This window comes from Micropterus dolomieu, linkage group LG11, assembly GCF_021292245.1.
Source record: "Micropterus dolomieu isolate WLL.071019.BEF.003 ecotype Adirondacks linkage group LG11, ASM2129224v1, whole genome shotgun sequence".
Taxonomy (NCBI): Eukaryota; Metazoa; Chordata; class Actinopteri; order Centrarchiformes; family Centrarchidae; genus Micropterus; species Micropterus dolomieu.
In genome coordinates, this window is record NC_060160.1 from 19,700,842 (window position 1) to 19,724,897 (window position 24,056).

Genomic DNA, 24,056 nt, shown 5'->3' on the forward strand with positions numbered 1-24,056 from the left:
TTCTTTTCTCATGTATGTTCTGGGGTATGAATGTGAGCATAAATGTATAAGCATGTAGAGTTTCTGTAGATTTTGGTCTGTAAATTATATTTCTTATTAAATAAAGATGGAAAAAAAAAAAAAAAAAACATTTGTCTATGTCAACTTTTGTCAAACTTCCAAGAATATTAACAGACACCATAACTATTCTAAGATCTCGTATTTAGTCAAACCACCATCAAAAAGCAAGTTAGATTTATGACTTGTATTTATTCTTCGTCTTTGTGATTTTTTAATATTGTGCACACAATTAACTGATGCCTATCTGGATTTTATTTTTTTTTTTTTTAAATCAAACCTAACCCGAGGGACACTGAAGTTCAACTGATGGGACTTCAACTCAGAGCTTGTGTTTAGTACAGTCATACAGTACCTGGTAGTTTCCTTTGAGGCTGCTGATCATACTGGAGATCTGGTTCACCAGGCTCAGGTCATGGATTAGGTTCTGCAGGTCTTGGTACAGCTGACCAGGGCCCATATACAGCTTGTCTACACAGAAAAACACAGAGGAAAACTATTTTAATTGTACCAAATTTTACAGCCCAAATAACTTGGAATGGATGTGAAGCTATGTTCAAAGATGAAAAGTTGAGATTGATTGTTTTTGTTACAAAGCTTTACTATGAAAAAGTTGAGCAACAGCCCTCTTTTCAACGCATTAATATCAGTGACTTCAACCCTATATAAAAATTGGTGTCCTTATGTGAGGCTATTGGAGTATAATAAAGGCATACAAAACTGACCGGTAGCAAGGAAATTGAACTGCAACCTTAAAACCTGAGGTCTCCAACAGTTCCCAAATACAAAGCTGGACACACAAGCAGCAATGAGTGGGGTCAGTCTGATGAGAGAAGCAGTTACAAACAGACTAACAAAGAGAAAGATCAATAAAGGCCAATCAGTTTCGCACAGGGGAGCGGCGACAGCTCTGTAAACTTGGCAGTGATTCTCACCAGTGAGCTTGCTTGTTCACAAGAACACTGTGATCTAATGTTAGCTTTCAAAGGCCACACAGATACTGTGTTTTTGCATGTCAGCATATATCATCTTTTTTGTTCTTTAGTTGTGTACCTACTTTATGTGTGCTGCGCTAGGTATGCTGTTGGGTATTTTTCTCTCATCATTTTTGCACTTGTGCTCAAAATGTCAAACCTAATGATCCTATATGATCAGATCAGAGTGGTTACTGTGATGGCGGTCTGTATGAAAAGGAAATAACGGCTTGCTTTGTGTGCACACAATGCACTGCTGCACAGAACACAACCACATAACTCTTCAAAGGACTGGCAGGCCTTTCTCTATTTTTCTCCCTCTCCCTCACACACACAAAAAATCATAAAGATAATTATGAAGAATAGCTTGTAAAGAGCACAAGCAATCTTGTCAGTTGGCGTAAATTGTCAACAGAAAAGTTATCAAGGTCATTTAATCAAACGGCTCAATAAACAAGTAGAGGACTCTTTAAATTAAATCCTAACTGCAAATGTTTTTGTGCACACTAAATTAGCAGTTGAGAGCGTAAAACAAAACTGCATCAGAGTTTTTTGGCTGCCATTCTACTTTGTCTTCTCCCTTTTCCACACTCCTCATCTTGTCTGGTCTAACTCCATAGCAACCCACTCCAGTCCTCTCCTGTAGGTTTTGCTGACGCTGACTGGGCATTCGGGGGAAATTTTACCCCCGTTTGTGCATCGCCATAGTTCGCATTTGTAGGTGGTTTCTGGGTGAATTGTCTCCCCTGAGTTTGTACACAAGAGGCTGCTCACAGGCTGAGAAATACTTTGTCGTCCTCACACATGCACAGGCACCCCTACACACACAGAACACAGCAGGCCCACAATCATGTATTTGGCTTTTGGATTTCATTGATGTTTTCATGTTCAGTGACCTACTATTGTATTTTATTCATGTCACCGGATCAACTCATAGTCACCCTACAATAGATCTATAGGTTATGTTTATTTACTTAAGCAAGATGAAATGAGAAATTAATTGTTGGAATGTGTTGTGCACTTTTGCTATCATGTTCGTTTCATGTCAACTTTCTGCCTTCTCTAGCTGTGTGCAATTTTCATGGCTCATCTGTCTCAGCAAAGGCTGAGACACAGGGGGTTGGATTCAGGTTAGCAGAAATGTTGTGTCATACTAGGAGCAAGTGCAAATACAACAGTTCATTTATAGCCAGTATCATATGATGTAGTGCTTTGTTAAGACTCATCTTACTATTACTTAACATTAGCATTGTTTAATAGCTGAACAGTAATTGAACTACATGTTTTGCATCATTCCTGTACATGATTTGAGTTTGAATTAAACAGGCATGTAGTTTGAATCTAAATTTCTACTGTCTGTTAATAACAAGCTCTGTGACATGTGTATGATGGGGGTCTGCACTAGCCTTAATTTCCTCCTTCCTCCTCCTAAATAAATATGCATCAAAAGAAACTGAAATGTTTACATATGAATCAATAAAACCAGTTTTATACAATATTTTTGCTGTATTTTATCTGTATTTAGTTAATATTCAGCACAAATAATAAGACGAGAAAAAAAGAATTCTACCACCAGTGAATTGACCATTCCCATAGAAAAAACACAGGCATTTTATACCCAAGTCCAACTCCTTGAATGGCTCTTTGTGAGAGTGCCAAATGCCAAGAGTTTTCTAACAAAACCCGCCTGGGAGCATCATAGTCATCCCAGCAATTACACACTTCCTAAAAACACACAATACATCTACAAATTATATACTGTCCGTAAGCAGCAGGAACATGTAATGTGAAAGGGCCAGTCTGCATGGTGGCCTGAATGCTACGCAGCGTGGAGAGGAGATCTAAACTAGGCACAGGAACACACTAAGAGGTGACATCATATGCTGGAAGCTTTTCATTGTCTTCTAGCCGGCTGGTCACCGAGCTGCATTTGGCTGAACACAGTGGACTGAGAAACGATTGTTTCCACTTGTTAAAAGTTCCTGGACAACTCACACATTTGTATGCACACACACATACACACAGCTGAAGTCGGTTAGGGAATAACTACATCAGAGTGAGGAGAACCAAGTGAGGGTCAAGGCAAGGTATTGTCAACAAATACAGTAATTCAGTCCAAGGAAATGAACAGTTCTATGCATTGACACTTTTTTTAAGCACTGTGGTCCAGTCAAATAATCTCAAGATCAACTTTTACAACATCTGATTCAATGAACTGTTACTGTAAGAACAAAATAATACACTGAGACCCTTATGGCTTTCATCTGGCCTCTAAGTAAAGTAATCATAAGCTTGTATCATCACATCAGATTAAGATGAGGCTGTGAACCTGTCAGTTGCAGGCTGAGGAAAATCTGAGGAAAACCCTATAGTCAGCCCAGATGCTACTCAAGTCTGTCTGTGCCATCTGTTACACACACCCATGCAATTGCTGGACTTTTCATATAGCTTAGTGAAATATTATAGTTAGATGGGTGGCCTGGCAGGAAATGGGTGCAATGGAGAGGGCACCAAATGTGGTTTAAGTGGATGTAAAGGAAACATGGTATAAAACGCAGATTAAACAGAGTGATTTTTTTTCAGCATAAGAAGATGATGGCAGATGGCAGGATGGTGTATGTGTGTTTATACACTCTACTTTGCATGCCGTCATCTGCATAATAACCTCAAAGAGCAGGGGGGACTAATACAATCACATGAGCATGGTCCCGCATCATTTCATTTATAGCTGTTATTGTTATATCCTGTGCACAAGGGTTGAAATGTATCCTGAAGAGTAATATATTAATGATCAATCATGGCAGGGGACTATATGCTACAACACATACAAAACATCACAGGATTTATGAAATAATGTAGATGTGACACTGTGACACCCGGCTACAAAAGACTGAACATTATGTAACTGTATTACAGATGTTAGTTTAGAGGGTGAGAGAGAGAATGAGCTATAGAGTACAGTGTGTATTTCAGTGGTAGTAGGTGGAGTGAGCCTTTTGACCTTGGCTTGGATACCTTTGACAGAGCAGAGATAATACAGTATGTGCACCACCATTGCCGGCACAAACACACACAAAAAGAAATTAAAATCCTACAATAAAAACTTCTGTGCTGTTACCACAAAATCATACACTCGCGTTATGCCTCTTGTTTGTCTGATCTGGGCCTTTTAAAGTGGCTGAGCAGCTGTCTGTGACAGGGGAGAACCCAGTGGAAAGACTGAAATCATTGGACTCGGCCGCCAGCAGACCAGAGGATTGCAGAAGGGGAAAAAATACACACTCAGTGGCTGGATGGTCTGTGCAGGACTGACAACATTTTTAGAATGTCCAGCAAGAAGCCACGATCTATCCATTCTATGTATTTATAATGGAGGAGACAACTAGTGCTGTTTATTTAAACAGTGCAAGTCTACGACAGTAATTGCAACATATTAATATTCATAATTATGGCACTGGAGAGATCCATACTTTAAAGGCTCTTGACAACCTCTAATCTCCAAGTATAGAGATATTCACCTTGAATCACCACTGAGAAATTCATTAACCAGACATCAACCACAAGTACTTAACTGGCCAGCAGTTTTTGTCTCCTATCTGAGTCTCAAATCCCCATGCCTATACAAGGATCAATCCCCAACTACTTGGCACTATCTAACAACTCAGGTAATTTAACTCTTGTACCTTTTCTACCCTCAGACCTTTTGTCTCCAGTTTTAAGAGCGAGAAACAGCAACACAGACAAACAGGCAGAAAATAACAGAATGTGACCCTGTGGTTCATACTTGGCTTAGCGTTGATGACCACCTTCTCCCCAGAATGGGGTGTTGGATAGTGGCTGTTGTCGGCCATGTCCTCGCTGGATCCAAACTCTAACACTTCCACGAAGCTCAACGGCACACTCCATTTCAGAAGGAACTTCTGGTCGATTGGGGCATTGCCACTGCCACCCCCACTGCCATCCTGACATCTGGGCAGAGCACAAATACATGAAGGTCATTTGACAACGTGGTTCTGGTTCATGTTGTTAAAACCTTGTTTGTGGATAACAACATCACGTCACTCATCTAGAAAACCAAATTTCTGTACAAGAGGCTATATGTGGTGATATATATGTTGCAATTATAGGATAGAATCTGGGACGGGACTGTCCATGTATGGGTCCAGACCCAGAGACGTAGTGTGGTCAAAAGTCACCCAGAGGACACAAGTTACATCCTTGTGATTACCATATTTCTCTTCACTTGAGTTTCATTTCAGTTTTGTTCACTTTAAGACACATTTTTACTGGGGGGAAATCCTAGTTGCATTAAACATTCCCTTACAGCAGGAAAAGTGAAAAATATACAGGCAACAATTAGTTTCTAAAATTGTAAAAATGGTAATTACAGGATGTTGTCCAATGACAGGAAAGGTGCAAATTAAAGGAGATTAAAGGAGAGATTAAGAACAGATCTGGTTTGAGGTCATTCTTACCGGATGTTGGGCGTGGCACACATGAGAACATCATTGAGCAGGAAGAGGCGTCGCTCCTTGGTTTTGATGATTTCACCACGCTCATTGTAGACCGTCTCCACCATGTCATCTGAGCGGATCAGGTAGCGGCTGCCATTACTCAGAAGCTAAGGGATAGTACGATGATAAGAGTGATTCTGTGCAAACGTACAGTAGGAAATGGATATGTGATAATAATTTATAATTAATTTTTTATACTTGGCTTACAACACCAAACTCAGAGAAGGAATGTACATACAGAGACCAAGAGTTCTCACATTCCAGTAGGCTTCACTGGTTTACACAAGAAAACAATCCTGATGCATTTCAGCCATACAGCCACTGAAGAAATCTTTAACTATAAGAAAATTCAGTCCTTGAACCTTTGTGCCGTTGTGTCATCTTGCTCTTCCTTCCTCCATGTTTCCTGTCATTCTCTATGGTGAAACCAACCACTCTGATACAGAATTTAATATATGGCTATCAACAGTGCCACTGAACAATTAAAGGCTATGAGGAACAAAACTCCTCTGTTACATGTAGTGTATCCTGTAAACACATGGTTCTTCACCGATGCCAGAGTGGGTGGCTGCAGATACACAAATAATTACACCGTGGGGAAAGCTGGTGTTAGTGCCCATGCGCCAAAAATGTGCTATTAAGGCAAGAGAATACTTGAGAAAATGTGAAGCTCAAGAGCCGATGGCCGCCTACACCGGGACAGAGAGAAATGCCACAGCATATGCTAAAAGAATCAAACATCAGCTAATAATTTGCACACTGACTGATGAGTGCATCAACAACTCTAACCAATCAGTATATAAAAAAGCATATAACAAAACCTCATGTATCAAGAACACAAACGCCACCAAGCAGTGGCTAAAGCAACATGCAGTATGGTGCCAGGGAGTCACACACTAAGCAGTGGGCAGACCTTGTTGAGGTAGCGTTCGTTCATGGCCTTTGCAATGTGACGGATCTCGCAGCGTTGGTCAGCTTCCCTCTTCTTTTCATTGAGCTTCTCTGCCAGTGTCTCCAGTTCGGTCAGGGCCATTTGCAGGGGCAGACGGTCGCCATGACCCACAGGTGTGTTCTTCAGCATGTCCTGATGAGGTTGCACAGAGAAGTCATACAGTTGTCAGTCATTCATTGATTATATACTCCTGGTTTCATTAATGGGATAAAAAAAACAAAACGCTGCTCTTATACAACCCTAAATCTGCACAATCATGTCCAAAGCCATTTGAAATCATGCTCTCTCCTACTCATCCATTTTCCACTATATTTTTATAGTGCACATTATCATGAACGATAAGGATTTAATAACAAAATGAATGCAGAATACAATTCCTGGTTACATGAACAATCGAGGTATTTTGATTGGTATTTGTAGTGATTAAACTGCTGTTACACATGTTTATTCTTAAAAAACAAACAATCCATTATCCTATATTTTGTCTGAGGATTTCTGCAAGAGGTACTGGAAAAGTAAATATGCCAGGGCAGGATTAAAAGAGATCTGAGAAAACCATTTCCCCTCAGAGCATTTCCCTCACCTCCCTTTGACATAAGCACTTTGAAAAACAAAATGCCTTGATTTATGTGTATGCCACTCCCTCTGCTGGTGAATGTTTATACCACACTGTCTTATGTCTGTATGTTGCGGTTTACTGCAAAGGAGCTTTTACCTGAAGGAGCAGAATGAACTGTGGGAATCTCTGAATAGGTTTCATCATCAGGCCATACAAGGTCATTCGGTCACTGCTGGTCTCCTGACGATGCTGTCGATGAGAAGATTGGGATACTGCACTTTAGTGAGGAACTAGTCTAAACATTTTAAAAGGGGTGCAAGTGATAGAGGAGGGCTAAAAGCATGCAGGAAGGGTACAGAGTTGTATTTACCAGGCAAATCCATGTATTACAAGAAATGATTCTACCTGTCTTGTATTTAATGTGATTAGCTGTCTTTACTGTCAACAGGCAGCTGAACAACAGCAAGAATATCAATTCATGAATGATTAAAACAATTAACTCCTTTCTATTGAAATGCACAAGAATAAATAGGTGCATGTTTTTTCCAGAAAAACAAAACAATAAATCACTATGCAAGAACAATATCCATGACACCATTTTCACACTGCACTGTAGTTCCAGTATTAGTTTAATAGTTAGCATTTGTGTTTTTCTCAAACCTTGAGGAATTCCAGGAAGCCAGGTTTGGAGGCGCACGACCTCCTTACCACTGCCATTGCAGTGCTGAAGTTGTTCACATACTCACTGTAGGCATCCAGCACCATGGACTTTGAGAACTGTTGAGAAACACAAATGTTTAAATGCAATAACCACTTCACTACACACAACAACATATTGCATGACATGATGTTTAACAGTTTTGCTTCATCCTGAACATTTGGTCATTCTTCATATAGTGTCTTTCACTTGGTAGACATAGACAAAAGGTTAAAACCTCCATAACCACCTAAATATGGAAATTTGATCCTTTTACATTTTTTTTGCTATGTTTTGCATCCAGTATCTTTTTGTCTTGTGGCAGTGTGGAATAACTCAATAAATCAACAACTGTATGGTATGAACTCTATCTTTACCGAGTTAACTAATATAACTAAGGCCACTAGCCTTAGTTATATTAGTTATATATATTTGTTAAAATATGCCCCAAGTAATTGTGGTGCAACCAATTTTAGTAGCTGATTTAGTTACAAACTAACCAGCAGTTACTAAGCCTCTGGTGTCAACTTCACATCCTAACTTAGGAGAGAACTTTCACACATCTGGTGCAACCCAGTGCAAACCTTTAGATTTTGTTATATGTCTGCAAAAATCCAAATGGCCCTGCTCCTCTTACAATCTCCCAAATATTTGCTGATATGATCCAGCTAAGCTGCTTAGGAAAATAAACTGATAGTTGTTCTTTTTATTAGCCATAACAGAACCATCAGGTTTAAGATTATTTTCCCAAGGTGAAAGTAATGATGCTGAACCTTGCAACAGTGCTACTTTGGGTATTGTACATGTTACAGTTTGCTCCTGCACTTAAGTTAAATTATTTCAACATTGTAATACCAATACCATATGGTCAAATAGGACAAATAGTAATGACCTATTGTAGGTCTTGGTCTAACAATACTCAATTTTTTGTTCTTGTTGTCAAAATTTTTATATTAAAAAGGTGGATTAGTTCTTTTTTACTTTTTATTTAATTAAAGATGGAAACCACTCTTCTTCACTTGCCAGAAGAATTAGCAGATTCTTTGAAACAGATTCTTCTTCTTCTTGACATCGTCCACAACAACAGGTTGAAGAAATGGAGGTTGCAGCTCCGTCAGTTGAGTCATGTGTTATTGGCAACTGGCACACAATCAGTGTCTGTATTGTCATCACTGAAAGTAGCAGAAGCACCTGACTCTTCTTTAGTGAGAGTAGTTCACTAAAGAAGAGTCAGGTGCTGAAGGTCCTGTTAAATTTTAATAGCAGGAAATCCCAGCATATGTTTGTCCATCACCGGAACTCTCAGGGAGTGAATCTTCTTCAGTGAAACCAGAAATGGATGATGCACTGTTTAAGCCAGTGGGGGAGGACATTTCATCAAAATCAAAACATTGCCAGTATGTCTCAATAATATGAACTTCCATCGTTGGAGCCACTAGTGGCTGGCTCTATATCATCTTCATCACTGATAACTGGAATGGATGAGTCTCCATCATAGGAGTCACTGGTGGCTGGTTTTAAATTAACTTAATTACTGGAACTCTCTGTCCCTGGATCACCACCACCTGAAATCTCAGTTAATGAATCTCTCTGTAGACGACTCTCTTTAAGTCAGTCTTGACAGCTCTGTTTGAAAAATAATATGCTATAGGTTGTGACTCTTCATAGCTGGAATGATCTAAATCACTCGAGTCAGAAGCCTGGTTATCTCTGGTTATGTCAGTTTCAGTGTTGGTGAGAGAATAATCTGATTAATTTAAATAATCCAAGTGGGAAACTGTCATGAACTGAAGAGCATCATCTGCATAGGAGCTGGTGTCCATTTCATTTACCAGGTAAACCACTGACACAAAACAGTGTTTTAGGACTTCCTTGGGTATGATTCTCCTTCCAGCATCCAGATGAAGACACAGTTTTAGGAGGCTTAAAAATTCCATCATATCTTAATACTCAAGAGTGTCCTTTTTTGCTTGGAGGTTGACATCAGCTGCCTCTTTGTACTCCTGTGGTGACTTTAATCTCCACCCTGGACTGCAGGATACTGCCAGTTTCTTTTTCCAGCACTCAGCAGGAATCTTTCATCCTATGATATGCACACTTTCCAGGGAAGAGGTTGGTTCCACAGTATAAGAATGCCATGATGCATCCTGCTCCCCACATATCAACAGCTTCGGGCTGTAAGGGCCAGAACAAAGTCATCAGTTTCCTTCAGAGCTTCAAATGTTACGAGTAGCTCGTGGGTGAAAGGGCAAACTGTATTAAGACTCAATAGCATCCAGATCCCCTCCTTTATCAGGTCCCAAAGGCTCTTGTTCAGCATCTCTAAGGCAAGAGAGGTTGTGGAACTTGAAATTGTCCATGAATCTTACCATGTTCTTTTTCCCTGGGTCAAGAACCCTAATTGCTTCTAGCATTTCCACTTCCCTTGAAATCAAGTGATCATCACTCTTTATGTGGATCTTGGTCGTTGTTAAAATGAGTATATCACATTTCTGTACCTGAAATGGTACAGGTACTGTCTCCTTGCACTCTTACACACTTGAGGAAAACATATTTGCAGTACTTACTTTCCAAATGTAGTATATTTGTCTTCTTACTCTAAAGGTAACCAGAAGGTAAATGACCAGATTAAGATGAAAGTCTTGGTATGTGGAGTTTTAACGGTGACATCATACTGAAAGCCAAAATAGAGTTAAATTTTTTTTTCCCTTGTTCTCTTTCTGAAGTTTAGGTGGCATTAGGGGTGGGCGATATGGCCCTAAAATAATATGATGATTCAGGGTATTTCTGCAATAATGATATTCTTAAAAATATGACAAAATACTGAAAAATATTTTAGTTTTAGAACTCACAAGAGCTGTTGAGCTCACCTCGCAGGATTGTTGACTCTCCTTGTACTTACCATTTTGTAGCCAAACCACTACTATACTACTGAAGTTGCTCCCCTTTTTGGAACTAACTCCTCCACCGTGGCGCCGTTAGCAATGTTATTTTTGCTTTCAGCCATGCCTGTTGTTGCAGTGTGACGTCATTATGTCAACAAGTTAGAATACAGCCAATATCACGATATGGATTATTTTATCAAATTAAAATTTATATCAATATATCTTGAACGACATGATATGGCATACCCCTAATTAGCATAAAGTTAGTTACATTACTGCAAAAGCTAAATTATAACTTGCTAAAAATTATGTTTTACAGAAAAAACTAAATCAGATAACCACAAGATAACACATACACTTTAAACAGCACAATCTATTAAACACAAAATGATTTAACACAAAAGAATGAACGAGATTCATGTGTTTTCTTTCATGCTGTGTGGCAGGCAGATAGATCATTTGCAGCAAGTGATTTTTCTGATTTCTCCCAAAGTGCAATGAAGTTTACCCTCATTTGAGTGGAACAGGATTTCTGGACATATTACACCAGCTTATTTTAGAATACTTTGTACACTAAGTGAGGAAGGAGGAAGCGAAGCTCTGTCTCAACTGCATGCAGGTTCCAGTGAGAACACAACCTGTTTTCTGTCTGTAGTCATGTCTGTCTGTGTAGGCCTGTCTCGATGGCCAGGCTGAGCTCACTTACTGTTATTAATGTTCTCCTAAACTATCAGCAATAGTGCTGAGATATTGGGCTAGTGTAATAGTGTAAGACCTAATTCTGCCCTGGAGCCTCTGTGCGGTACATTCCTCAGTACACTTAATATAGGCTGGCAATTCTGCGTGCAGGGTTTATCCATGTTTATCCCAATTAAAAAATAATAATATCAGGGGAAATCATAAAGTGCTGTTGGTTCAAAAACTACTTTTAATATTTAAAGCCAGATTTAAATTGGGATATCTATCTGTAATAATCTTTTTTTGATGTAAAATGCTCTTATCTTTTCCAGAGGAAGAGGTCGTTTGGTGATGCAATTATTTCTTTCTTGATTTTTTATCCAAATCCTGGGATGGTCATCTTTGCACCACCACCTGAGTCTCTACCCTTGTGCCTTTCTTTCATATTAATAGAAGGAATTACTAGCTCACCATAACTTGGGGCTCTATGTTTTACTCCCAGGCCACACTGATGCGACAGCTTCCTTGCTGAACTGTGGCGGCTCGTACGCGTGCGGTGTCCACACAGACAGCCTACCTGTTGGGTTGCTGTTGCTTCCAGCCCTTTTTACATTGATTTTGCCTTTGATAATAATAATCATCAGTGATATGAATTTTCCACAACACAATCCTGCAAATATTTCACAATAAAAGCCTTGTTAACAAGTGAAGCGATTCTGTCCACAGAAAGGCTAGAGGCCTTTTCATTTGAAACAGATACAGGAAGTGTTCAGTTAAAAAACTTTGTTCTGTTTGCCTGCGACATATTCTACAGACATAGACACTGAAATTGTTGCTGGTATGATGTCAGTATGACGATCAACAGATCATGTTCACTGTCGTATTTTTGCTGAGAACCATGTGCATTGCGTGACATACCCTATCGCTAGATGACGCGCCGCTGCCAGCCGTGTCTGAGCAGCGATGCTCAGCAGACTGTGTGGCTAACCTGTTAACATGGGTGCCAAAATGAAAAGCAAACAAGTCTCAGAAGCCCAGAGTGGTAAGCTCCTGTATAACTGTGATATCACTGTCACTAATCTCTTCAATAATTTCAGATTTCTGCTCTTCAAACCAAATGCAGAGAAGACCTTGAATGTTCTATGTAGATACGCTAAACAATTTCATTGTATTTTAACTGAAAATGTGTCGACTTTTAGTAGAACTACAGAAATTATGAAATATTTGAGTGTTTCTACAGGATTGCATTTTACCAAGAACAGTTCAGTGTTTAAAAACAACAATCAGGAAATACATTAGTAATATAACAATAATAAAAACTACTCTAAATATACAGTCATGTTTGAACTGAATTACTCTTACTCTATATATATATATACACACTAAGGAATACGGAAGCTCTTAGTGTGCAAGTCCTGTTGTTTTATGTTGGGATGAGAATTTCGAGGTGAGAAAGGGCAGTGAGCAGACTTCAAATGGGTCTCACCTCTCTTCTGATGTCATGCCAGGGGTTGGTTTTTATACAAAAACAAGGAAGTGAAGTGATGAGCAGGACAGTGGAAGTTTTTTTTGTTTTGAAGATCCTTGCCTATGAGTTGCTAAGTAGCCAAGAGGAGGGTGGAGTACATACTCTAAAGACAATATACTGCAGCTTTCTGCATCTGCATGGGCGCAACTGTCTTTCATACAGACGTATTTCAACATGACGTAAGCATGCATGCAATCATCACAAATGCAATAAATGTCAAACTGATTTAAAAAGCAGCTTGATTCAAGGAAATCAGGGGTACCACCGCTAATGTGGACTATTTATATTTAAATACTGGTACAGTAGTAGTAAAAATGCTTTCAAATTACAGCCCCATCTTACCGACGCCACAAAGACATCCCCAATCATCTCCAAGCTGTCCCATTCAGCGACACGGCTTGCCAGGGCGATCTGGAACAGGAAGTGGCACTGCAGGATCTCACGCACTCGATAGAAGGTCATCTTCAGTTTCCTGTCGCTCAGCAGCCTCGGCTCAAGCTGGGACAGGGGCTTTTCATATTGCTGATAAAGCAGACATTGTGAACTGTAATAACAAATACTTCAGTGTTTTGAGCAATCACTGCAGCACAACCGTACTGGCATACCTCTAATATCCTCTTCAGTGCATCAAGATAGTTCTTTTCACTCTCCAATATAGATCCCAATATACATCTTCTCACCAGCTGTAGAGGAAAAATGCCCAACCATTGGTTTTCAGGCATTTGCAGTTGCAAATTCAGCAAATTCACGCACTAAAGAGTTACATAAATTGAGATCAAAGTTGAAGGGCATGTTTATTACCTGTTGCTGTGAAAGACCCTCTGGTGCTGGACACAGTACTGGCTCAACATTGAAACAGTCGACTTCAATGAAGAGTTCAGACTCCTCATCTTCAAAACAGGCCGACTTCCTCTCTAAAAGATAAAGAACAAAGAGCAAGTAAAGCACTGTAAAAAACAACAACAAACAGAATGCAAAGTGCTGCCCTGGTCAAACTTTGTTGCCATTTACTAAAATACTGAAATCTTCACATTAACACTGATTTAACATAAACAGAAGATCTAAGGGGAGATGTGTATAGTTAAAGGGATTGCTGTTTATGAAGGCAAACTACCTTTCAAGGATTACATACCATGACAGAAAGACTTGGTTTTGATGAAAGAGCGCCCCTTCTTCACTGCAGCTTTGGTTTTCTCAAGCCCATCTTTGGTCCCTTCCTTAGCTGCCTTCACCAGCTTTTGCATCTTTGATGAGACAAAATACACTATTATCTGCACCGCAAAAGCCACAAATTGTAATTGTAAAGTGTAATTGGAATTTCAGTCCAAGGTGAAGTTTAGTTTACCTCTCTTCTGTCTAAATGCTATGGTTAAAAAGCTATTGAATTGAGCTATGCAAGACAGGAGCAGTGTTAGGGATGAAGATAAATGGCAGAGCATGTAATACAGGATAACAGGAGAGCAAAGTTGACCAGACACAGACACAGTAAATGGGACATCAGCTCAAAGTACCATAGTGCTTACATACCTAATGGCTGATTTACATTATAAGAGATACTGTAAATGCCACAAATATTTTCTATTACAATATGCTGAAGTTACTTTAAAAACAATAAATGGCTAATATCCATCAAAATCAAACTCACTTGCTGGTGTCTCAGTTTACTGCAGAATTTAACAACTTTACTTAAGAACATATCCTAAGCTTCACAGCCTCTAATGCATAAACATATAACGAGACAGGTCAGTGCAGCAGACAGGGAGGCAAATGAACTGCATGTAAACCCATCACCAGTACCACCACCACAAGTCATTCACATCAGAGCAGGATGAGGGTTCCGAGTCAGTGAAAGACGCCCAGAGTGGTTAGCCAGACACAGAGTAAAGGTTTGGGACTACTTTGTCTAGCACAGACAGATGAGGTGAGCCTCAGGTAGTTTACCTTCTGCTCGTGTTTCTGTTTTAGCTGCTGCAGCTCTACCGTTCCCACTGTATTTGCCATTAGATCTTTCATCTTTTTCTCATAGTGTTCTTTCAAGCGTGTCAGATCTTGAGAGAGCTAAACAAAAGCAAACCAGGCATTATTGGTTATGGTTTTGGAATGAACTTGCACCTTAGACCCACAGAAAACTCACTTCTTGATTCGCATGTTGCTAGACTGCTGACTCTATCCTCTTCCAATAAATTCCATTTGCTTAAACCCATCTAAACTGTGCATTAAGGGAACAAATTAACTTTTCCACAGGGCATGCCATCCCCCAGATCTGATGTTCATGGGCATTTTTTCCTTTTCTGGGGTTACTCAAATATGGCAAAATGCACTTTCACAACATACTAGATAATTAATACTAATTAATACAAAGTATCACTAAGATCTGATTTGATGGATATATTATACTAGTGCCAGCTTCTGACAACTGTCTCTAACCACTATACAGACTGTTTTGATTTTATTCCTGCAGTTGTTTTCATTTTATTTTTTTCTTTCATTTTGACAAATTCGAAAATAGTTGCACTCATGTGTAAATAAATATTTATTAACTCAAGAGTATAAAAAAGAAAAAAATTGCTTTCTAATTACCAAGGGCAGTTTTCACCCACTTATTTCTAAGGCAACTGGTATGAAGATTGTTTTTGTTTTTTTTGCCTGAAGCAATCATTAATTTCTGACGATAGCACACTGAAAATAAAGTGAAGCTGAATTCTCAAAACCACAAGCCAAACATTACAGAGTGCAGCAAGCTGACTGAGAGCCAGAATCATCTCTCTCCAGTCTGCAGAAGCGAAAGGACTGTTGATTCAAAATCAAATGCACAAATAGATTATGCAATTTGACCACAGGCTTAGAGTAAGCATAATGTAAATATGTGTTTCAACCTAGAAATTTTAAATACAAAACAAACATACAGTACAAACAAACAAAATATAACTTCTGGTATCAAGATCTAAATCAAAGTGGATATGTGGAGAGTAGAAAAATGAATCCCTGCTTCATTCACCACTACCACCCGCCCAGCTACAGATGTACAATAAATTAACAAAAGAGATGTTTGTTGGCTGTAATGCTGACAAGGAAATGGGAGGGTGATTGTTATACACACATGGGTTTTCCTCTGCGGTGGCTTTCCTCTCATGAAGGCGTGGGGCAGGCCGTTCTCAGGGCGGCCTTCCCCGTCACTGGCCTCGTCGTAGCTCTCAAACTCGCTAGAGCTCCAGCCGTTGTCGAGGGAGCTGTTGCAGCCACCCTCCTCGCCAAGCTCCACATCATCATAGATCATCTCATCTGGATCTGTATGAAAAAACAGTACAGACATAGAAAATGTAATCAGAAATACTATAGTTTGTCTGGATCCTTAATGTAAATTCCAGGGACTACAGAACAATTTGTAGGGTATATGCAGATAAACACTAAAATAGTATACTGCACTCTGATAAAAAAGTATTAAAATAAATACTATATCTTTGAAAAGTTTTTTGCTGATTTTACATGGTAATTTTCAATGCCATGGCTTTGTGCCAATGTCCATCCCACAACAAAAATGAAACTACTTAAATCATAAACTTCACAAAAGGTAGTATTAACGGAATGACAATTGTATTGGATTAAAAACCAGAACACTTGACATCGGTATAATATTTTCACGCAACAGCCTAAATGAACTATTCAAGTATCCCTGTTTAAAAAAAAAAAAAAAAGGACAGCGAAAGTGCTAAGGCTTAAGGCTATAGACAGGAACTAAAATACTGACTCTGTGAAATGCAGGAATGAAAAATAAATTTCACAAACCTGTGTTGGAGTCAGAGTTCTCTCTGGGCACATCATCGTAAATCACCTCATCTGGATCTGAAGCATAGAAGAAACATTCACAAAAACTACTGCATGGTTCCTTACATCATATACAGAGCTGGGGTAAAAAACAACATGTAACGTAAGATGGAGCTAAAAGAAAAACACACACAAGGGTCTGCTTCCTCAAAAAAACAGGGAAGGAAGTGTCTGGGAATTCAGCTGTGTAAAAAGAAACTAAAAGAAAAGAAGATAACTACACCCTGAAGGCATGTAGTATGTGTGCAGCAGCAAGTATTGAGAACTGAATCTACAGCATTATTCTTCCCATGGATCTCTACAAGGTGCACATTTACTGTGAAATCATTTCTTACTTTCCATCCATGCAGTGTTGGCAGGATCTGACGCCCATTTAGCCAAAGCATCCTCTTCTCTAATAGGTGGATACTCTTCACTGAAAACACTTGAGAAAACAAAATTATAACTCAAACAAATGTGTATTTGAATTGTCAGTATAATGGCAGAAAACTGATAAACAATTCTATATTTTCAGTATTGATCCTACTACTACTAGTCTGACTAATAATAATAATAATAATCTATGTATTACCACTGACATGAATGTAGCAGTCTATAATATTTTGACTTGTATCAGTAACTATAATTATAAGTGGGAGTAAGGGAGTATATTTTGTATACTTCTCTTAAGATATAGCTTTAAATATACTAACTGATAGCCTATTGACCTGCTCAAGCTGTGTAGTAAGCCAAATACCTGTCACCAGAGGTGTTGCCAGTCCCAACCACAGTGACTGAAGGAGGAAAGAGAGAAAAAATTACACAAAGAAAACCCACAACACTATTTTCTTGCTTGTAATGCTTGTTTTTTAGTCCCACAGTCTCATGATCCATTTTTTAGTACTTTAGTACTATTTACAGTATTGTTAAGAGCATAAAAAGCAACTCTACAATAGCAAATGATTATATATTTTTAAAGTATTTTTTGGAATTAAATGTAAATCAGCACACTACAATTCCAGATTTAGAAATTATGTTGTAACTTTTTTCATTTGCCACCAGGTGTCACTGACGAATCCAGATCTCCTTGATTACAAAGGATTTCATTATTTTCTTGTAAATGTGCTTACATAAATTTCACTTGACACATCTACCTTATTTAAAAATTCCATGATATGATTAACCCTTTTTTTCCCCCTAGGAACATGTCATGGCAAACATGATAATGGTAGCAAAATATCCCTGCTTTGTATATCACGGGCGAAAGAACTCTCAGGTTTGTTATCACCTGAGAGTTCTTTCACAAAAGTGTAGAGAATTTTCTACATCACGATGCGCATCTATTACTTACTCTTTTACAAGTGTATTTCAATCTGGTATAAGCTTGGTAAGATAATTACAGTGTAATCAGAATCCTCAGCATGCCAGGCCACAGGCTTGGACACAGCTACTGTTAGATTTTAGGGAAACCGGAAAATCATCACAGCCAACACAGATCTTTGGGGAGGGCTAAATTTAGTCCCTACTTCCTTGTGGCAAGGCTTTAGGAAAAACAAGAGAAAGAAGAAAGGACAGAGGATAGAAGTAGCTGAGACAGCATTTACGTGTCATAGCTTTTTATCTCTTGGTGTGAGTGCAGTGAAAAAGGAGAGGGAGAATTTTACTCGAAGTAAAAATTTAAAGGGGCCTTGAAGTTGCGAGACATTTCTGTTACTATAGATATTTCAAAATAAACAATGGTCAATATCTGTTCTACCTCATTATTATTTAATGAATCATTATTTAAAAAAGTATTTTCATTTGCTGCAGGCTCTACTTTACCATCCTCATCCATGGAGAGGTGTCGAATGATGACGGGTGTGGTGTAAGTTGGCATGATGAGCGGTACGCCAGAGGGGGTTGCATAGCCACAGGGCACTGGGACTGAGTATCCTGAAGTGATGCCAACAGGGCCACTGTGGATATCCTGTGCTTCTCCTTCTCGTTCTTTGGGCTCCATTGGTGAGGAAGCGGAAGAGGAGGGTCCGTGCTGCTGCTCAAGCTGCTGCAGTTGTAGAGGAGTGATGTCAATCACAGAGTAGGGGTTGACTTTGCCCTGGGAGGAGGTCTTGAGGACAGCCTGTGGAGGGTGAGGGTCATTGACGGATGCATCCTTGCTTTTCCTGCCTGGTGAGGGAAAGAAGATGCAGTACATCACAAGATGCATTACAGCAATAAAAAATGCTGTGTCGATTACGCAATAATGCATTTGATTGTTAATATACTTATTATTGTTGGACAGGGTTTGAACCTATGACTTTAGCATCATCATTTTTGTACCAAATGACAGCTCTGTAGATTTACCAAAGCAAGCACTACCATAAGAATAAAAAACCAACAACTTATAATGTATTTGTCATTGTATTACAATTTTATCATTTACATGTTTTGATTATTCTGAGCACATAAGCATTCCTGTCATTTTCATGTACTTACATAGACCAATACATGTCTGAGCAATGTCAGTTGCAAATTGTCTGCCAATAAAAATTTTGAATTTTCACAGGTTAAACTATATTTGTTCAGATTCTACAGAACATTTTGTTAATTCTAAAATGTATGTTCACTTAACTCAAAGAAACTCCCTGTAACAAGTCTGATAACTTTTAAGACCCTCACAGTGAGAGCTCACTTACAGTATCAGTTGCTGAAATAGCTCAGTTGGGAGAGTGTTAGACTGAAGATCTAAAGGTCCCTGGTTCAATCCTGGGTTTTGGCATTTTGTCCTCTCCCTTCCCCCATCCATTATGCTTTTCCAACTTTTTTCCTGCCGGACTCAGTCAACTTAAGCATCATGTGGCCATTTAAAATAAGATTATACAACTGCAACAAATAGCTGATTTATCAATTAGTTGTCAACTTGCCTAATTTTATTTAAATGTATTTTTTCCCTCTGTTTTGATAATCGATCAATCTTTTTGATAAAGATTGATTGAAGATAAAGAAAAACAGTTTATGGTTACTTTAGTCCTCTATGGCCTCTATGATGAAACTAGGGCTGCTGCTAACAGTCAACTAAACTGTTGCGGCATTCAGACCAAATGCAAATTTAATCCATGCAACGCTCTCCTCACGGGGGTTTTATTGCTGTACAACTGCTGAGTGTTCACACACAACGCGATAACACAAATAAACACGGAATAAACACAACTCACCATTACTACAGCTGTATGAACTCAAAGTAAACATTTTCCTGTGATTAAATAGCAATAAACGGGTCAAACTGATGCCGATAAATAACTACAATATGATGCAGATTTGTTAAACATATGAATTCATGCTTTGTCAGGTCTGTCAGCTAGACAGCAGGACAACAACTTCTAAAATGTTTGTTTTCTGAATGGAGTTTGGATCGATCAGGGCTATGCTATCTTGGTCACAGTAAAATACAACAATAGCTGGAATAAAGTTACATACACATGTTTTCTGAACTCAACAGGTAGTTCAACCTCCTCACTTTCTTTTCTCCCAGCAATGTCCAGTTTTGTCCGTTTTTTATATAAATATGAAGTAGAGCCAAACGACGCTAACAACACTGGAACCGGATGTGCACGGAAGCAAGCTAAGACAAGCAAGTTAAGATAAATCAACGTTGTAATCCCAAAAATTAAAGTAAAAAGCTAATTTAATAAAAGCAGTTTACTCCGAGCTCCTCCCGCGAGCAAACGGCGTAGTTGTTAGAGCATAATCCAGTCCAACGGGTGTTTTTCTCCAAAAGCTGGAGCGCTGCTCTCTGCTCCTCTCTCCCAAGTTTAGCAGCTCTAAGCCTTCACGTTGCCGGCACCGCCGCCTTTGCGCCACTACGCGCTGCCCAATAGGAAATCGCGGCTCTGCGCATTGACTTTGTATGTAAACTGCCCCGAACGCTCGCTTCGCTTTTGGTCTGAAAGCACCATTAGTCCATGAGAAGAGTCTTAGTCGACAAATTTTTTATTAGTCGGATAGTCGCAGAAAAAAAACAACTAAAACCTCAAATATGTATGAAAACTTTACTGACCTATTAAACTTTTTATAGTGTTGTCCAAAGTTAAGACATTTACACCGCGGCCATAGCTTGTATGGGTCATGTATGAATGCTCTTACCACATCTGGGTCTATCATCTGCTCATCTGCACACTCATCTGAATCTGAATGAGTCTTTTCAAGAAACTTTGGTTACAGGTACAGCAGGTTAGTGTAAGAGGGGATATTTTTCAGTAGTGAGTAGTGCTAAAATGGTGAATTTAGGTGTAGCCAATGGAGGTTTCTCATGATGATAGAAATACAAGCCGTGTGCGTGTTCAAACCATACATGCTTTATAAGGGAAAGGGCTGAAAAATCAGTGTAGTGCTGACATCCCTTCACTTCTGAGTGAGAATAAATAGTCTGGCCTGCCTACTGCTGCTGTCACGGCTTTCAGTGATAAAAGCCAGACAACCTCCAGCACCAGGCAGCCAGAGATACAAGGTGTCATGAGAGAGACAGACTGCCCCATTTTACAGCTCAACTTTATCCTGAGCTGAAGGGGGCTGAATTAGAGCCAGATATTGTACACACACACATGACTGGAGAATGTGGAGAATTTTTGATTGCTGTTAAAAATATCAGACATATTCAAACCATTATTACTAACGCAACTTTAGTGCAGAGGAGCTTCTGCCCGAAAGGGAAGGCTAAAAATAGCCTTAAATACTCTGACTCCCCTAGAGCCAACAATAAAAGGTCAAGACTTAAGGGTTGCAAACCTGTTTCTCCAGGATCTGTCTCTGTTTCGTCATCTTCAAGACGAGGAGGTGGAGGTGGTGGTAAATCTGTCTCCCTGTCATCAGTCCCCTCAGCAGCAGATGTCCCCTCTCCTTCTGTTGTTGCTCCACCTGCTGTGGAGGATCTGCTTGTGGCAACTGCTGTGTCTGCTGATGATGGAGCTGTGTCGGATATGGTGGAAAGTGCTGGGGGGTCCGCGCAGGGAAGAGGGCCCTTGGACTGACTTGCCACCATCTTGTCCTGGCTCTGATCCTTGCTACCTGGGGCTAGAGGAGCTGGAGGTGCAGCAGGTGGGCGGTCAGCCTCAGGGATGTCATCCCCACTATCTTCAAAGTCAAAGGCTTCTCCCTCAACTTCATCTGCAAAGGAGACGTTGTCTACTAACACTGGAAACAGAGAGATAGAGTGCTGGATTATATTGCTGATCCAGAGAACATCAGATTAAAGAGTTGGGCGGTATGACGATGTATACCATGATGATTTTATTAAATATTTTGAGGTAGCTATCCCATCAATATATCTGGTTATGTTAGGATATTGGAAAGTATGTGAAAGAGTGTAATTACAGCAGTACCTAAACTTGCTTGGTACCAAATGCCATTTAAGATGTCCTTGGGCAAATTAGGGTCAGCCTCAGCAATGGGCAATTTGAATCCTTCAGTTTCAGTATATAAAGTCTTGTGAATGAGAACCATCAGGCAAACAACACACAAAGCACTAACATGTAAACTTCTGAAACACTGTGACCTGTTTGTCTACTGTAATGTCATGTAGGTATACCCTAATGCATATTGTAACTCTTGGATGACAAGCAGGATCATCACACCACACTGCATGCTTTTGGGGATTTGGATAAGTTAAATTTAAGTAGGAGCCTTTAGGTTAGAACGTTGACAGACACACTGTGGGTGGCAAATCTGGTCCTTGGACTGTTCAAGTTAAAAGACCAAGCCACATACAGACTTATAATTAAGGGTGGGGTCTAGTACAGCATTATGTTTTCTTACAGACATTTTTACATTAAGCATCAGCCCATCAGCTGCTCTGCTTTACAGCAAAAACAAACTAGGGCAGAGTTGCATGATATAGTTAATGTTCAAAGGAGTTCTCACTTGGCAGCAGACAGGAAGGGAACAACAAATGTCTTTCCAGTTTCCACACTGCAATTAGGCCAGCAGGAAATAGAGCTGTTACTCCCTCCAGTGAGTAGTATAGCCTGAGTTTAGCATTATTTTTGATGTGATGAATAGAGTGTGGACCTGAGTCAATGAAGCTGAATTAAGAGCAAGAGAGTAAAAGGATTAGAAATGCAGAGGCTCAACTTTCATCAGCTGGCTTCATGTTCTGGCCCTTAGAGGTGAATATGTAAAGGAAGTATTTTAGTTTCATTCAGTGATGTGGTGAAAGGAGAAAAAAGACTGAACTAGAGAAAACATTCCAAAAATTCAACTTCAATTCAATGTTGTGGAAAATATTAGGTGATCACGAGTTCACAGAAGGATAGACTGAGCCCATGCCACTCAGCCACAAGCAGCCCTACAGCTCTTCCAACGTGCTGCTGATTTTCCAATACAGAGATAATATTTAGGAGGTCTCCTAGACTTAGATGGATATTCTAGTTTTGCTCGAAAGCATACCACGGATTCTTTGTGAGTGCTTTCATCAGTAGTAACAGCTTGACTGTAATAGCTTGACCGTATTAACTTCTTACTCTCATATCCAACTGTGCTCCCAAACAAAACAGAGTTGCACGGGTTCATTTCCAGCAGGAGTTGATGAGATGTCCCCTGTAACATCAGTTGCCGAAATAGCTCAGTTGGGAGAGCGTTAGACTGAAGATCTAAAGGTCCCTGGTTCAATCCCGGGTTTCGGCATTTTGACCTCTCCCTTCCCCCAGCCACCTCTAGTTACAGATAAAGTCTGTAAAACCTCCATAATGCCTTCCTGTAACACAAGGCTACGGCTTTTCCTTGTGATACATATCAATTTCAATTATGCTTTCCAAAAATTCCAACTTTTTTTCCGGCAGCTGATACAGTACCAAGGTGATTCACAGCGGCTCCAGCCAGGCCAGGAAAGACAGCGGGTTCAGGCGGGGGAGGAGAAGCATCAAGTGGAAAGGAGTGACTTTGTAGCGAGTTAATTGTAAGTAGAGGTCGACTGATTAATCGGTCGGACGATTAATCGGCTGATTTTTGGCATTTTTTAAGATAATCGGCATCGGCCAATATCCAAGTATATCAAGCCGATTATTAGGCAGGCGCATCTGTGGGCAGCCTAGTGTTGTCGTGGAACACGTGTTTGACGCGCGCTGCCGCTAGAGTCATTTTCCAGCCGAGTGAGCAGCAGACCTCATCCAGTGCCTAAGGAGCTAACGGTAAGGATTCAATTCTTATTACTCCTTTATATTTAATTAAAAACTTTTGATATGTTACTGCCAACTTCGAGAAAAAACCTGAATAAGACACATGACATTCGGCTAATTTGGATCGTAGTTGAAGTTGCATTATCACAGAAGAGTTGCTATCATGTCACAATAAGTAAGCAATAATTTTGCAATTACAGAGTGAATCTGAGACTTTTATTTGTTCTGTTTGTGTGTCTTATATTTGAGAGGGTTGTCAC

The 24,056-nt window shown here is 39.6% G+C and overlaps 1 protein-coding gene and 2 non-coding genes across 4 annotated transcripts in view; 2 read left to right on the forward strand and 1 right to left on the reverse strand.

Moving 5' to 3' along the window:
- Window positions 1-364: 364 nt before the first annotated feature.
- The window catches only part of arhgef10 (Rho guanine nucleotide exchange factor (GEF) 10), a 36,422-nt gene continuing 12,730 nt past the window's right edge, over window positions 365-24,056 (reverse strand). Inside the window, exons 3-19 of one of the 2 annotated variants that reach the window (XM_046062165.1) lie at window positions 21,413-21,817; window positions 18,470-18,814; window positions 17,406-17,442; window positions 17,005-17,093; window positions 16,631-16,687; window positions 15,945-16,132; window positions 14,786-14,902; window positions 13,977-14,088; window positions 13,646-13,758; window positions 13,450-13,527; window positions 13,187-13,366; window positions 7,717-7,833; window positions 7,213-7,305; window positions 6,459-6,629; window positions 5,507-5,652; window positions 4,816-5,000; window positions 365-528 (exon numbers count right to left, since the gene is read on the reverse strand). In XM_046062165.1, the coding sequence (XP_045918121.1) occupies window positions 380-528; window positions 4,816-5,000; window positions 5,507-5,652; window positions 6,459-6,629; window positions 7,213-7,305; window positions 7,717-7,833; window positions 13,187-13,366; window positions 13,450-13,527; window positions 13,646-13,758; window positions 13,977-14,088; window positions 14,786-14,902; window positions 15,945-16,132; window positions 16,631-16,687; window positions 17,005-17,093; window positions 17,406-17,442; window positions 18,470-18,814; window positions 21,413-21,817 (2,582 nt within the window). In that variant the 3' untranslated portion in view covers window positions 365-379. The remainder of the gene's footprint in view (window positions 529-4,815; window positions 5,001-5,506; window positions 5,653-6,458; window positions 6,630-7,212; window positions 7,306-7,716; window positions 7,834-13,186; window positions 13,367-13,449; window positions 13,528-13,645; window positions 13,759-13,976; window positions 14,089-14,785; window positions 14,903-15,944; window positions 16,133-16,630; window positions 16,688-17,004; window positions 17,094-17,405; window positions 17,443-18,469; window positions 18,815-21,412; window positions 21,818-24,056) is intronic. The other variant, XM_046062166.1, reaches the window with a different exon arrangement.
- On the forward strand, window positions 19,334-19,406 carry trnaf-gaa. The gene has a single exon. It is a non-coding gene; the product is annotated as a tRNA-Phe (tRNA).
- On the forward strand, window positions 23,233-23,305 carry trnaf-gaa. The gene has a single exon. It is a non-coding gene; the product is annotated as a tRNA-Phe (tRNA).